General features: G+C 44.9%; 1 protein-coding gene across 1 annotated transcript; it reads left to right on the top strand.

The window, feature by feature from the left end:
* Positions 1-1,092: 1,092 nt before the first annotated feature.
* On the top strand, positions 1,093-3,276 carry LOC118423724 (cAMP-regulated D2 protein-like). The gene has a single exon (XM_035831920.1). It carries the CDS (start codon positions 1,367-1,369, stop codon positions 3,062-3,064), a length of 1,698 nt encoding a protein of 565 aa, XP_035687813.1. The 5' UTR covers positions 1,093-1,366; the 3' UTR covers positions 3,065-3,276.
* The last annotated feature ends 10,999 nt before the right edge of the window (positions 3,277-14,275 follow it).

The following is a 14,275-nucleotide window of genomic DNA, read 5'->3' as shown; positions in this document are numbered from 1 at the left end:
ACGTTGTGCCTTGGGAAATGTACTTTACACGACCTTCCTCACTTCACCCAGGTGTAAAAATGAGTATCTGGTCGGGGAGGTAAATACTACATTTCTCATCTGTTTGTACTTTGTAAGTGGCACTGTTCAAATAAATAAATAAATAAGTTGAGAGAAGTGCCACAGTCTCCACGTTTGTCCCAAAGCGAATAATCGAAAAAATAGGCCTGTATTTTAACAGGACTTTAAAATAATCACCGTCAGCGGCGTATGTAATGAAAACCAACTCCGTAATGTTCCGGAGGATTAGGGTTTAAACTTTAAGATAAAGAGACTAGAAGGACGCATCGTCTAGCCAGGAATCGAACTCGTGACCACTCGATCTCACGTTACCCTGGGAGCCAGACAGGACAGGGTAGCTAGCGAGTTTTGTCGGGGAGCCAAGGCAGTCAGCCCGCCGATCTCACATTAGCGCTCCGGGGAGTTTAAGCCCGAATGAGTTATCGCTACCCTTTTCAGGTGAACTTTATCGGGCTTAAACTCCCCGGGGCGCTAATAGAAGCTCGGCGGGCCTGACTGTCTTGGGCCACCGAATAAAATGTTATTGCTGCCCGATCCCGGCTGGCTCCCAGGGTACCTCACGTCCGGTAACCTACTGTACCGGTGTAAACATCTCTTATCTTTTGGCTGCTGACCAAATATTTTTGGTGTTAATAGTTCAAGTTTATTTGCAGCCGAAAAAGTCGGATTCTGTCGTTGAATAAAAAGGCTGCATAGTAAAAGTCAGAGTAATCAAACAAAACTTCTTCTTCTCTGCAACCTACACCAAAATAATCAGTCTTTTCTATACAACCTCGTGTGACCGCCGTCACCGCTCCATAAAGTGAGTGACACTAGTCTGAAGGACACTAGTCTCTACCAGACTCCGCCTGGCCGAATAGTAATAGGGGACTTTGGCCAAGTTAGGAATAAAAGTCTACTAGTAGTTCATTGGCCTAGGAGTGAACTGTCCGACCGGTGGATAGCTGGATAGACTGCAAAAGACTCACTGAAATCCCATGGCAACTTACTTGTCCCTAGTATTTGGCCAAATTCTTATCTTTTTTCATCCAACTAACACGTCTGCTTGGAGATTAGACGGACGCAACGTGAAGCCAGGATTCGAACTCGTGACCACTCGATCCCACGTCCGCTAGCCTACTGTACCGGTGTAAACATCTCTATCTTTTGGCTGCTGACCAAATATTTTTGCGTCCCTTGTAAAAAGTCAACAAACCTCCTGTTAGATAACTTATTTCATCACTAAAACCATCTGACGAAATAACACCGGTCCAAAGTTTACTGTGCCGCTCGTCTCAGACTGTCACTGGCAGCACAAACTGTCGCGATGCGTTCGACTCACACTCGAGCCGTGCTGTGCTCTCTGCTGGTCTACACAGCAGTTTTTACCGTGGGTGGCCTTGCGTACAAGCTTCAAGAAGACGCTCCCGTCGTCCAAACTCAATATGGGCCCGTGAAAGGAATGTACGTAGAGGAGGGAGCCATCTTCTTTGGTCTCCCCTTCGCGGCCCCTCCCACCGGTAACCTGCGATGGAAACCGCCGGTGCCTTTCGACACCGCCTGGTCTCCGGAAACCTACGACGGGACCATACCGAGACCGGGCTGCCTCCAGCCCGGTTGCAATCCCAATCATCCTGAAGACCCACGACACAAGTGTCCACGCGGGCTGAAGATCAGTGAAGACTGTCTGTATCTTAACGTCTTCGCGCCTCGGACGGCTCTAAACGCCACAGCGCGCCTCCCCGTCATGTTTTGGCTCTATGGTGGCGAGTACTACTCGGGATCGGGCTCCGCTGTTCTCTACGACGGCAGATTCTTGGCGAACAAGACCGACACGATCGTCGTCACGACCAACTACAGGATGGGAGCGCCCGGCTTTCTTGTGGCCGGAGACGGGGAAGACGCGGCGAAGGGGAACTACGGCATCTTGGATCAGTTGTCGGCGCTAAAATGGGTGAGGGACAACATAGAGAACTTCGGAGGGGACAAAAACCGGGTCACAACGTTCGGACAGAGCGCGGGGTCGGCTTCGATTGGCGTCCATCTCACCTACAACAAGACTTCCGAGCTGTTCCAGAGGAGCATCATGATGAGCGTGCCGTTCGGCATTCCCTTCAGAGCTCGCTGGGAGGCGGTTTCACTGGGGAACCACTTCGCCGAGCTGCTGAACTGTTCCCATGGCGACATGACGTGTCTTCGGTCGGCGAGCTCCAAGCAGATCCTCAAGGCGCAGCGTCTGTGTAAGAAATTCACAGTCAACCCGCTTTCCCCCCTAGAGATGTTCATCCCCTGGGGTCCGACTATAGACGGCGACATCATCCAAGAGCAACTCATCGACAGTTTCGCGAAGGGACACTTGCAAAGAAAGCCGTTCATTATGGGAACTGTCATGGAAGAAGCCCGTCTTTACATCTACGGCAGCTGGGAAACGCCGATGTCCAGGGCTGTGTACAGCGGGGTTATCCTCGGCATCTTCCGCGAGAAGACGCTGTCTGTTCTTCGAGAGTACCCGCCTGCATCCTCCGCGGACCAGCGTGACAACCTCGCGATGGCCGCCACGGACTTTCTCCTGACGTGTCCGACGCGGAACGCCATCAGGGGCGCCGCCGCGTCGGGGAACAGCGACGTCTGGCTCTACGTGTTCGACCACGTCTGGTCCTTTCAGGGCATCTGGAAGGGTGAAGACTCTTGCGAAGGGCACTGCTGCCATGGAGAGGACCTACCCTTCACGTTCCAGATTGAGAGCCTGGTGGGCCAGAACATGACAGCTGACGAGCAGGTCATGGCGGACTCCATCGCGCGCCACTACGGGAACTTCGCGCACACCGGTGATCCTAACAAACCCGGGCGGGGCGCCCACGTCCCAGGCACCGCCGGATCCGGAGGAGACGCCGTCAACTGGCCGAGGTACAACGAAGAAGGCGGATTCACCAACTTAAGGATCAGCACTCCCAAGAACGAGTTGGTGCAGGAGTATAGGAAAGATCGGTGTGATTTCTGGGATAGACTCAATGATTATCCCTAAGCAGCTTATTTGTTTGGACCTTTGAGAATATCAGATTTTAATACAAATTTTGTTATTATAAGTCCGCTGTAATTTGCCTAAGCCAATGATTTTGAGTGTAAAAGTATACAATTCAGCCTGTGGCTGCTATATACTTTTTGTCTGATCATATTGATCGAATAAACCCTTCCTTCCTTCCTTCCTTCCTTCCTTCCTTACTTACATACTTCCTTCCATTCTTCCATCCATCCATCCATCCATTCACTCGCCCATGCATTCATTCGCTCCTTTACCCATTCATCCGTCCATTCATTAATGCATTCATTCATTCACTTGCTCATCCATCCATTCATTCACTTATTCACCTATCCATCCATTCATTCATTCACTTCTCTGTCTCTTAAGCTAAGGGCACAACCCACCGTACGTACAATTTGTCCCTACGTTTTGTTGGGAGGCCACGTCCGCCACGTATTTCTGAAAACGTGGTGAACGACTGGCAGGAGCAGGGAGGGCACGTTTTTATTCATCCATTCATTCAATCGGTCTGCAGGCTGATTTTCAGAGAGAGAGAGAGAAATGGTTTACTGCCATTGACATTAAAAACTCTTGCAGCACATGTACAAAAGGCTGAATTGTCGTTTTTTACGGTCAGTATTTCAACCTCTAACTTGACATAGTTATAAAGATCGAGTGACAAAATAACATCTAATATTATTTACAATAACTGATTAGTCATTACACAAAGAAACATTCACTACTGTGCACAAATTACCCGTCCAGGTTCAGGAGCTTTACACAGTACGGTAATCTAATTAAAGTCATGAGGGAAGGGAGGAGTTGAGGGTCATCATTTAAGTTCTTCTGAATCTATGAACACGTAATATAGTATAACACGTATAACAAAGTAAAAACCCGTGTCCGTTTAACGTTTGTTCTGGTTATTTCTGCTATTGTAGATTACGAGTCTCTTTGAAAACTTCGTCATAATTTGAGCGAACATCGGGCAAATTTTTCGATCGGCTGGACCTTACCTAAAATTAATTTTAAAGTCGCCCGAGCGTCGACCGTATTTTTCGCTGAAAATCTGCCCCGTCACAAATTGGACTGAGTTAGTAGCCTATTGATCTTCTGAAGATTTTCGTGATTTGATAACATCTCGTTTACATAAAGTTAGATAATTGACAGAAAAACTCGGACTTTGGGTCATTTAATCTTTTGTCAATCTTATGTTTGATCGGTGAGGTTAATTGTTTGCATTTTATCCTTTTTCACATAGGTTGCAAATTCTGATGAAGATTGCACTATTTGAGCCATATACATATGAAATAAACGCACCAACAAAGAACCTAACCTCCTTTCATTTATGTCCATTCCGTGCGTAATGTATATCATAATACAAAGGCCTATTCCAAATGAGGCACATGATTGCTTCTGACCGGGTTTCGCGTCGTTAAGAGGCGACACCTGGTCGGGAGCAGTCCACGTGCTCTCATTAACCACCTGTACATCCTCACCTGTGCATAGAACCTTTTATACGCCCTGCGCCTTTCATTCCCATATGTTGGCCGATCTACGCCGGAGAGGTCGGGCTTGGTGCTGGTTCGCCTGAGTTCATCGTTTTGGCTAGCTGTGCCCGCCTGCCCTCCCACCCCACTTCCCGCCTGCCTGCTCGTACGTCCTGCCGGCTCTTTTCAACCCATTCTGCCCGCGTTAGGCGAGGAACTCTACAGGGCCAAGAACTTCAGGAACGCACAGGATTTTGGAGCACACATTTGTGAGGTGACATTAGGAGCGTTTGATTTTTCTTTTTCCCTAGTTTGTGCGGTTTTGCCATGTTGACTTCCGTTCGTAAATTGTTCTCGTTTGGTTGACAGTAGTAGTTTCACGAAGTGAGTGGTATTTTCACAGCCGTGCAGGTATGTTATTTCGGTGATAAATGTTTTCGCATTACTTAGTTTGATATGTTAATTTGGTGATTGGCATGCTCGAAGCTTTGGAGTTAAACACGTTTTCGGGGTAATTAGCTCGTATGATGCAGTCGTTTCGGATATTGGCGAATGGTTTGCTCGCAGTGCTATGGTTTTAATGTTATGGGACCACAGAGACACATATAAGAAGAGCAAGACGTGTGAATTTGGCGAATGGTTTGCTCGCAGTGTTTGGGTTTGATATGGTGGCTGGCCCCACATGTGAATTTGGCGAACTTTGTGCTCGTAGTCTTGGGTTTGATATATGGTGGCCACAGAAACACAAAGAAGTAGTAGTAGTAGTAGTAGGCATCCTTCCATCTTTGCAGATAATGGAAGTGTTTTTGTTTGATAGGGTGGCCACAGAAAAAAAAAAAAGAAGAAGAAAAAGAAGACATGTGAATTTGACGAATTTGTGCTCGTAATCTTTTGGTTGGACATGGTAACCACAGAAACGCAAAGAAGAAGGAGAAAACTTGTGATTTTGGCGAATGGTGTGCTCGCAAAGTTATGGTTTGACTTGGTGCCTGCCAGAACACACAGAAGAAGAAGACGTGTGAATTTTTATTGGCGCAGATTGTTATTTGATTTTGGCAAATGCAGTGCTCGCGCCGTTATGATTTGGCATGTGTTTTCAGCAGTTCGACTTCGCATCTTTTACGTAAAACTTGATTTGGATATTGGCCAAGGGTTTCATTGAAATTTTCATGGTGCAGATTGGCGTGTGAATTTGGCGAAGGGTGTGCTCGCAGTGTTATGAATGATTGCAACCTTTAGTTGCATTTTTTGTCGCGCTGGGCTAAGTCGTATCACCTGGCAACATCCATATACTGGTAACGTTGGTAACTTATTCATTTACATTTTTTGTGTGCATTTTTGCGTCTAATCTTTACTCAAGTACATGAGGATCCATCCTCTCAGTCTTGCTACGGGCACCGGGGTCACTAAGAACCCTTGACGTTGGTCTGCCCCTAACCAGGGGTTGGTGTTCCGTCCCCGGGCTGACCTTGGTTGGATTGCGATGTGTCGTTTCTAGTAGTAGTCCGGTTAAGCTGCATTGTCATTTTCGTTTGTTTTCTCGTTGGTCGTGCAGACCTACCTGGTGTCTGGTGACAAGTGGCGTCTGTGTTTGGGAGTTTTTAGGGATGTTAAGTTGAATGTTTGGCAGCTCAATCGTAAAGGTCAGCCTTGGGACGGCTCCAACCTTTGCTCTAATTCGTGCAGGAGGTCGATTAAATATACTTTAAGTTGGATACAATCTTTGCTGTCAGAGAGTAGACAAAGAGTTTGTGTTGATGAAAAAGATCAGAATGTGTCCACACTATGAAATACACAGTGATAAGCTGGAAAAAGGACACCCCGAGATAGTTAATGTACCGCAATGTTACTTGTACCCTAAAGGAGTTTACGCAGCAGGAAAAGCACTTGGGCATCACCATTGACAGGGAACTGAGTTTCAGTAAGCACATATCTTACATATGTATTAAGACAAATAAGATTGCAGGACTCATTGGAGAACATTTTGCATTTATAGACAAGGTGGTGTTCTTTCTCCTATATAAGTCACTGGTATTCAACTAGTCAAGAGTACGAGGCTCCAACATGGTCATCCTATACATTGAAGCAGGTCCTGGAACTTGAAAAGATCCGAAAGAGAACAACTAAGAGAGTCCTCGGCCCTAGTAGGTTAACCGTTGAAGAGAGTTTGAAGGCTCTGAAATCACCAACATTGGTCTTTAGGAGAATCAGAGGAGATCTCATAAACACTATATGTCATTTTGAGCTAATTAAGAACACTCGAACAACACTGTCTCCGGATTAAGAAAAAAGCGCCGATCGAGAAGTAATAGAAGGACACACTTCTTCTGTATCAGGGTTATCTCGTGGTGGAATAAGCTACCAAAATCTGTGGTGACATCTCCAAGCGTAAACTGTTCTGAAGAGAGACTGGATAACCACTTGAGGCAACACAGGTCACACTACATCTTAAAAGCCCTGGATAATCTGCAGTTATCAGGGATGACAGTGTTTTGAGAATGAGTGAGTGGCCTAAATAGGAACAGGGGTTCCTACCTTTGCCAGAAGAATTCTATTCTACTCTAATAAATTGTTGGGGTTTCAGTCAAACAGGTGCCAGGTAGCAGTCGTAGGTGGCACTACTAGTGATTGTCTTTCATTGCAGACGGCGTCCTACAAGGGGCCGTGCTCGGACTGTTATATTTCATATTGTACATTGATGACATGCCAAACTACTTAACCACTGAAGGTCAGATAGTACTCTTCAAAGTCGGTTACAAGAAATGTTGTTTTGAATACTGATTGCAACAGTACTGAGAGGTGGTTGGATGGGAATAGACTGACAACTAATGTACGAGTCAAGAAACGGAAGTTTTGAATTTTGTGTTTTCTGCTAGATATCGGGTAGTGGTTTCATTTTTTAATGAATGAATGATTGTAGTCATTTATTGTACATTGTTGGTTAAACGAGCCAAGTACAGGTCGCAACAAGACATAACATGGATTGGTATACTATAATAGTATCACAAATCTACTCTACACAGAAGTTCGGCTTCTTCTCGCGTCTTGGTGATTGTGAAACTGTAGGACTGTATTGGTTTAGCTATGGTTGGTTTGTCAAAGCATATGAGGATTATAAACTTGTCAGTGCTATTCATGTGTCTAAAGTGAGGGAAGCTACTTTCTTTATAAAAAGATAGCGCATTTCTATCTTGTCATACATATCACAATCAACAGTGAAGTGCACGTCATCTTCTACCATGTTTGAAGTACAAAAATGGGCAGACTCTTAAATGAATCATTGCAGGTCCCTACGGTCAAACTCGCATCCGGCCGTAGAAAAAAAAAAAAAAAAATCTTCTTACATAGGTGCATTTGTTTGGAGGGAATTGCAAGCTGTGGTTAGAGTGGCCACAACTCACCACTCATTTAAGAAACTTCTGAATCCGACTTTTAATCCCTAGGCCCTGTTTTACGATTCGGTGCGGATAACAACTGTGAGAAGTGGTATGATTGTGTTTCTTGCAGGGTGGACTTGTCTTGGTTAGGTATACTAGTATACAAATATTTGTATTGTGTTTAAACTCTATATATGCGTGTACTCAGGGTCTCCCTGGTAAGCAGTGTTTATCCACCCTGATTATGAATACAAATATAGATAAGTTGATTCAGTGTTTGAGGAGCGCGTGCCGTTGCAGGTTCAGGTGTTTAGAATCTTTGGGACACGTAAGGTATGGAATCAGACGTTTGGTTATGAGTATCATCCGAATCTAGGGAGAATGGTCCTGGGAGCGCTTGGCCCTAAGGAGGACGAAGAAATCTTCTTTCTCGTTTTTTACTGCCATTGGCATTTACTAAAGAAGCTAAGTCTCTGCGTAAAACGGTGCATGTTCGGCATCGGTTGAAGTTAAGCTGAGCAAGGGGAAGTAAGAGGAATTCCTTGGCTGTGCAGTTCTTGATAACCCCTTCAGGCTTTAGAAGCGGAATGGGTGCGTGGTATTGGAGTTGCAACTCTAATCGATCTTTGGCAAAGCAGTGCAACAAAATTTTTCGGTTCTGTCTTAGTTCTCCATAATAATTTTAAGGTGACCATTTGTGTATTCGTGGCCTCGTCCTTCCTCTCAATCCTGTTTCGAACTTCGCCGGGTTACTAACAACCCTCTACTTACGTAGGCCCTTAACCAAGGGTTGAGGTTCGTCTCAGGGCTGACCTTGGTTGGCTCGAGTGTTGTCGCTGTTTATGGTTACAGTTTTCAAGAGAGTTAAGGTTTCCTCTCTTGCTATCTAGCAGTTCGGTGAGCGGAAACTTGCTAGACGCGATTGGTCTTTTCCTGACTGGGAATATCAAGATCCGTTCGACCCTGAGTCGGCGGCGCAGCGGGCGCAACAGCGACAACTCCGATTTGTCGACTTCCGAGGTCAGCCGTGGGATGATTCCAACCCTAGTGCTCCAGGTGTGCAGGATATCGCGTCGGGGTCTGTGCAAGCGAGTACAGCTATGGTCAAGTTTACAGACCCTAATTCTTTTATAGCAGGCCAATTAGGCCATCATACTGCGGAGTGGAAATTGATTTTGGCCGACCATCCAGATAAGGATATGCTCTTAGAGTGGGTGAATAAAGGGGTAGACGTGTACAAGTTCATTACTCCATTTAAAGGCAAGTTTCGGGGAAATCGAATTAAGGTAGACTTTCCTGAGCCGCAAGTGTTTGTTAACAACGTGTATTGTAAATCTTTTGTGAAGTTTATTGCTTCCTTTCCATTATTGGATAGGCTGGAAACGGGCGCAATCTAAATTTTGGGGGAAGGTAGGTGAAGGCGCACCACCCTACCTAATAATGCTCTTAACGGTGGATCCGGCTAAGCCTCGTTTGTGTTGTGATCAGAGATATCTGAATTCATTCATTATAAGGATTGCCCGTTTGTCTTAGATAAGTTGGTCGACGTTACCAAGTATGTTAGGCCAAACACGTTTCAAACGAAGTGCGATGATAAGTCGAGCTACGACCACATCTCGATACATCCAGAATCTAGGACGCTGCTTGGTTTTCAGTGGGTGGGCTTCTGGTTTGTTTGTAATAATCTTCCTTCTGGGTTCAAATCGTCGGCCATGATTTATAACACGTTAGGTTTGGCCGCGACAAGGAGAGTACTGTCAGTAACAAGATCAAACGCAGCGCTAAATTTGTATATTCAACTCCAACAAGCTCCCCTCTTTCCATGACTGACAGCCAGTCATCTCTCATATTAACCAAGGCAGATGTGGTCGAGCGATTAGGGTGGTAAGCGGTTTATGCAGTTGACACAATATCGTTTAAGTTTGAATAGCGCAAAATCATGAACAACTCTTTCGAACACTTTGCTCGCACCTCAACACTGAAAGTAGGCTGGTTGGCCGGCTGTTTTTTCCAGTCAGTCGCGTTCGGGAATTCTTAGGGAGGGGGCGTATTTTTGTGTCTCTCCATTGACTGGGGAAAAGGCCGGGGATTAGTGACTGATTGACAATGGGGTGCACAGGTGCGGCTATATACAAATATGGCAATCTCATTAATCTGTGTTCCATATGGTCCACAGCGCATGATGCTGGTATAGGTATGTCAGTCAGCAGCCCCAGAATGCCATCTCTACTAATTGTCTTGAATTAATTTCAGACATTCTTTATGTGACATAATTGAATGAAGAATTTTATGGCACATTTTTGCCCCACTGGGCTAAGTACAGGTCAAATGGTAACGGTTATATATATATGCAGCAATGGAAACAATCACACACGTCTACATATGCAGATATGCATCTAATCTATTCTAGTACATTCGATTTCCTCTTGCTTCTTGGTAATTGCATAAATGTAGCTAGCTGTATGGTTAATTAGAGTTGGTTTATCAAAAGCTGTCAGGAATAAAAGTTCTCCTTGTCGTTCAAGTGTATGAAGTGGGGATATTTACTTGACACATATTCAAATAGGATGCTCCTATTGCTATCATACAACGGACATTCCACAGTAAATTGTACTTCATCTTCTACTTTACCTAAACTAAAAAAAAAAGGCAGTTTCTTTGCTCTAGAGGACTGTGGTTATTTCTTCCTGATTCGATTCGTAATTTGTGACGACTGATTCTTAGTTTTGTGATGGTAGATCCATGGCGTAATCTTAAGATATTCTTCTTCGTTATAAGATTGTGTTAATAATCGGTATGTTCGTAGTTTATTTTTCGTAGTCGCAGCTCTTTTATTGTTGTGGATTTCAGATAGAAAGGTCGGGAAATAAATGTCCTTTCAGCCCTGATAGATTAGTGAAATAATTTGAGGTGTACTTGAGACTGTTGACTTGGCGTTTTTGCCAGACGAAAGCATAGCCACATTTTCTCCAGAGAGTTGCGTACACCAGAAGCCCAACATTTAGCACCAGATGCTTCTAAATCCATTTGGCACAAGAGAGCTTCTGCTTGAAGGTTGTCAGCTGGCACGTTCTTACAAAGTCGAATGGAATATGTGATGGTATTTAGGTAGGCCTCCAGATATATTATGTTGATCAATTCAGTTCAGTCACAGTTGGATTTGGAAGATCAATATCTGTTCTGTAAGTTTTGTTTTTGTCAATGTAATACTAGTTGTTGGTAACGTAATTGGCAATGTCAGATGGTTTGGTATGGAATTTTGCCATCAACTTCCACTCAGGATGGGGATTGGGTATTACAGCGACCCGGTGACTGCAAAAACTGCAAGAGAAGATCCATATGAAAGGCAGGGTATCACCCCGGACAGACAGTGCCCATGTTCGTAGGAAAACTGACTTCATAACGACTTTTCGTTGGGATTGTAAGGAGAATTGTTTGGGTTCTCCTAGACAAGAGGTGCTCTCGTCAGTGCGTGGGCAAACCGTTATAATTAACTTTGGTGAGGGTTAACGGAAGCTCAACCTGGCGTTTGTTGAACGCAGGACGTGAAAGATAGGTACTGTGATGCGTCGTTTTTTCCGCCCACAAGTGTGATAAAACCCGAAAAAAAAAAGAAGTTTGGACGGTGGCTTTGTCTCATGAGTGAGAACTAGTACATATGCACAATCCGAGAGAGTGTTGTCGGTGAAGATATCAGTAAGACGAGTTTAAATGTAGTGCTAGACAGGGAGGCGGTGACGTGCTTTTGTGGACAGCGAAAGGAAATAAAGACAACTTCGGAGTCTGCGATAATAGCTGGTTTAGGTATGGGAAAGTGTTGAGGTTTGGGGAAAGTAATGAGGTGTGGGGAAAAGGTTTGAGGTTTGAGGAAAGGTGAAAGGTGTGGAAGTCAAGACGTGGGTAAGATTCGGAAAGCTTTACGTGATGAAACAAGCCCGAGATGGTGCGCATGGAGGTGGGACCACGGAGGACTTTTTTGCCCATACCTTAACCTTCTTCCAGAGATTCGCCTGGGGTCACTGCGGATAGGGTACTATTCCAAATGAGGCACATGATTGCTTCTGACCGGGTTTCGCGTCGTTAAGAGGCGACACCTGGTCGGGAGCAGTCCACGTGCTCTCATTAACCACCTGTACATCCTCACCTGTGCATAGAACCTTTTATACGCCCTGCGCCTTTCATTCCCATATGTTGGCCGATCTACGCCGGAGAGGTCGGACGGAGGTAGCTGGGGAGCTTTATAGAAGTAGAGGGACATGGACGGAAGTGACTTGAGGGTGTATGATTTTAAGTGGATGGTATAAAGATATGAAGAGGGTATGGAAAGACAGGCCTATGAAGCTGGGAACTAAATTGAATCCATAATGCGTCTGAACTTTGTGAGGTTTCGTACGGTTTAGAAACTGGTCAAGCGACATCAAGAGCTTGACACCATCCTGGAGATGGTAACAACACATCTTGAACTAGGAACATGGAGAGGGGTCTATTGTTGCGTTCGTCAAGCGCGGGAGAGGTGGCTAGGCCTGGTATACTTCTACCGCGGATGGCTTTGAACTCGGTTCCAAAAGGGAAAAGAGATAGGGCGGCAAATGATCTAGAATGTCTGGCGGGGTTTGGATGAAGTAAGATTCTTTTGGTAAGACACTGGATAGCGGGGATTGGAAAGCTGTGGTAGCCCGCTTTGGAGGTAGCTGGGATGCGGCGAAGAAGAAGAAGATGTTGGATGAGTTTAGGGCGGCCCACCGAACATTCGCTAATCCAGCCGCGGACAAGAAGATTGGTGTAGCTTTTGTCAGACCGTCCCCGTTGCCGTGGATGTGTTGCACAAGAGACGTGGGACGTTTGGGGAAGTAAGGGAACTAAAACACCCGCCCTCCCGCCCTTTTTTCCATTCTCTGCTCGTAGACCGTTCAGTGACCCTTCGGTCGACACTCCGGACTTTTTTGCCCATACCTTAACCTTCTTCCAGAGATTCGCCTGGGGTCACTGCGGATAGGGTACTATTCTTCAGGCAGATTTACCAGTGGCATGAGATAATATCAAAGCTGTCAAGGAGTATAGCCGGTCAAAGGGAGTCATCAGCCTCCGGTAGCCAAACACACTCCTAGCCCGGCTTCACTCCTCTGGCACCTTTTATATACTTCATTATGATATTGCATGATGAATGAATTATGCATATTAGCCCTTATTGTTATCTTAACTAGGATGTTAAGCTTTATCCTATACCTCTATTTTGTACTTTATGTAATAGTTGTTGCCATACTTTGTACCATGTACAATTGTCGTGCAATAAAGTTCTTCTGTAAGGAAGAAGTGATATACATAATGTTTTATTTCTTCACAACAAGACGGTACAGATAGCAGGGCCATTGTTAAGACCCTGAATTGCACTGCCGCGTTACATTTGTTAAAACCAGAAAGAAGACAATTATCAAAAAACAGTATTAGCACACTAGCCGATATTGCGAATTTGCGGATATTACACATTTACTTAACAGCACTGATACTATCTTGTGGCGTTATGCTAGCGTAAGGTCTGCTTGGAGATTGACCTCTATTTTGGGACGACCCATGCACACATTGACATTGTGTATTCTCTCTTATCTATGTGCACTTGATATTGAACTTGACCGCAAAGTAAATACCATTGTTAAACAGGTGTACAAAGTACAAGGCGCAACGTACACATGTACAAGTACAATCAAGGCTACCGCTACTCTCCAAGCAGAGGTTAGGCCCCGGCTGTGTTTTTTAAACGTTTTTAGTAGTTTTTATCGGGCTTTCTATTCCTCTTCCTTTGAAATTGACCGCTATCAACCAGCTTTCGTGATTTCTCGCATCAAGACAGAGTACAAAAAAGAAAGCCTGATAAAAACGACAAGAAAAAGCGTAAAAAACAACAACAACCGGAGCCTAACCTCTGCTTGGAGAATAGGCTACCACATGGCATGCATCTTCTACTACGGAGCAACAGTAATTCCATAAGATTAATCCACCTTACAAAACACTGTACGTCGTGTAGTATAAGAAGCCAGTTTATTGCACAACGTATAACTGCACACTTTTGTTAATTGCACGGAATCCCAATGTCCCGTAGTGCTGCGGTCCAGGTGAATAACTTCGCTTTGTTGCACTATCTGGATATTTGCACAAAATGTGCTGGCAAATATGGAGTGCAATCAAACGGCTTCTACTGGATATCCAGATGTAAATGCGCATTTGAAATTAACCAGGAAAACATTGTTTGATGGCCTTAACACACAGGTGTTGTTGTGAACATGAAAATCGTTGATAAGCACTTTTAAGCAGCCATGTTGTATGTAAATGTGCCGCTCAAAATAATATCC

The sequence above is a fragment of the Branchiostoma floridae genome, chromosome 10 (assembly GCF_000003815.2).
Source record: "Branchiostoma floridae strain S238N-H82 chromosome 10, Bfl_VNyyK, whole genome shotgun sequence".
Taxonomy (NCBI): Eukaryota; Metazoa; Chordata; class Leptocardii; order Amphioxiformes; family Branchiostomatidae; genus Branchiostoma; species Branchiostoma floridae.
The sequence above is the reverse complement of the archived record's forward strand: the minus strand, read 5'-3'. Positions and strand labels throughout refer to the sequence as shown.

Coding starts and splice junctions, on each gene's coding strand:
- LOC118423724 (XM_035831920.1), top strand. CDS start 1,367: ATGCGTTCGACTCACACTCGAGCCGTGCTGTGCTCTCTGCTGGTCTAC.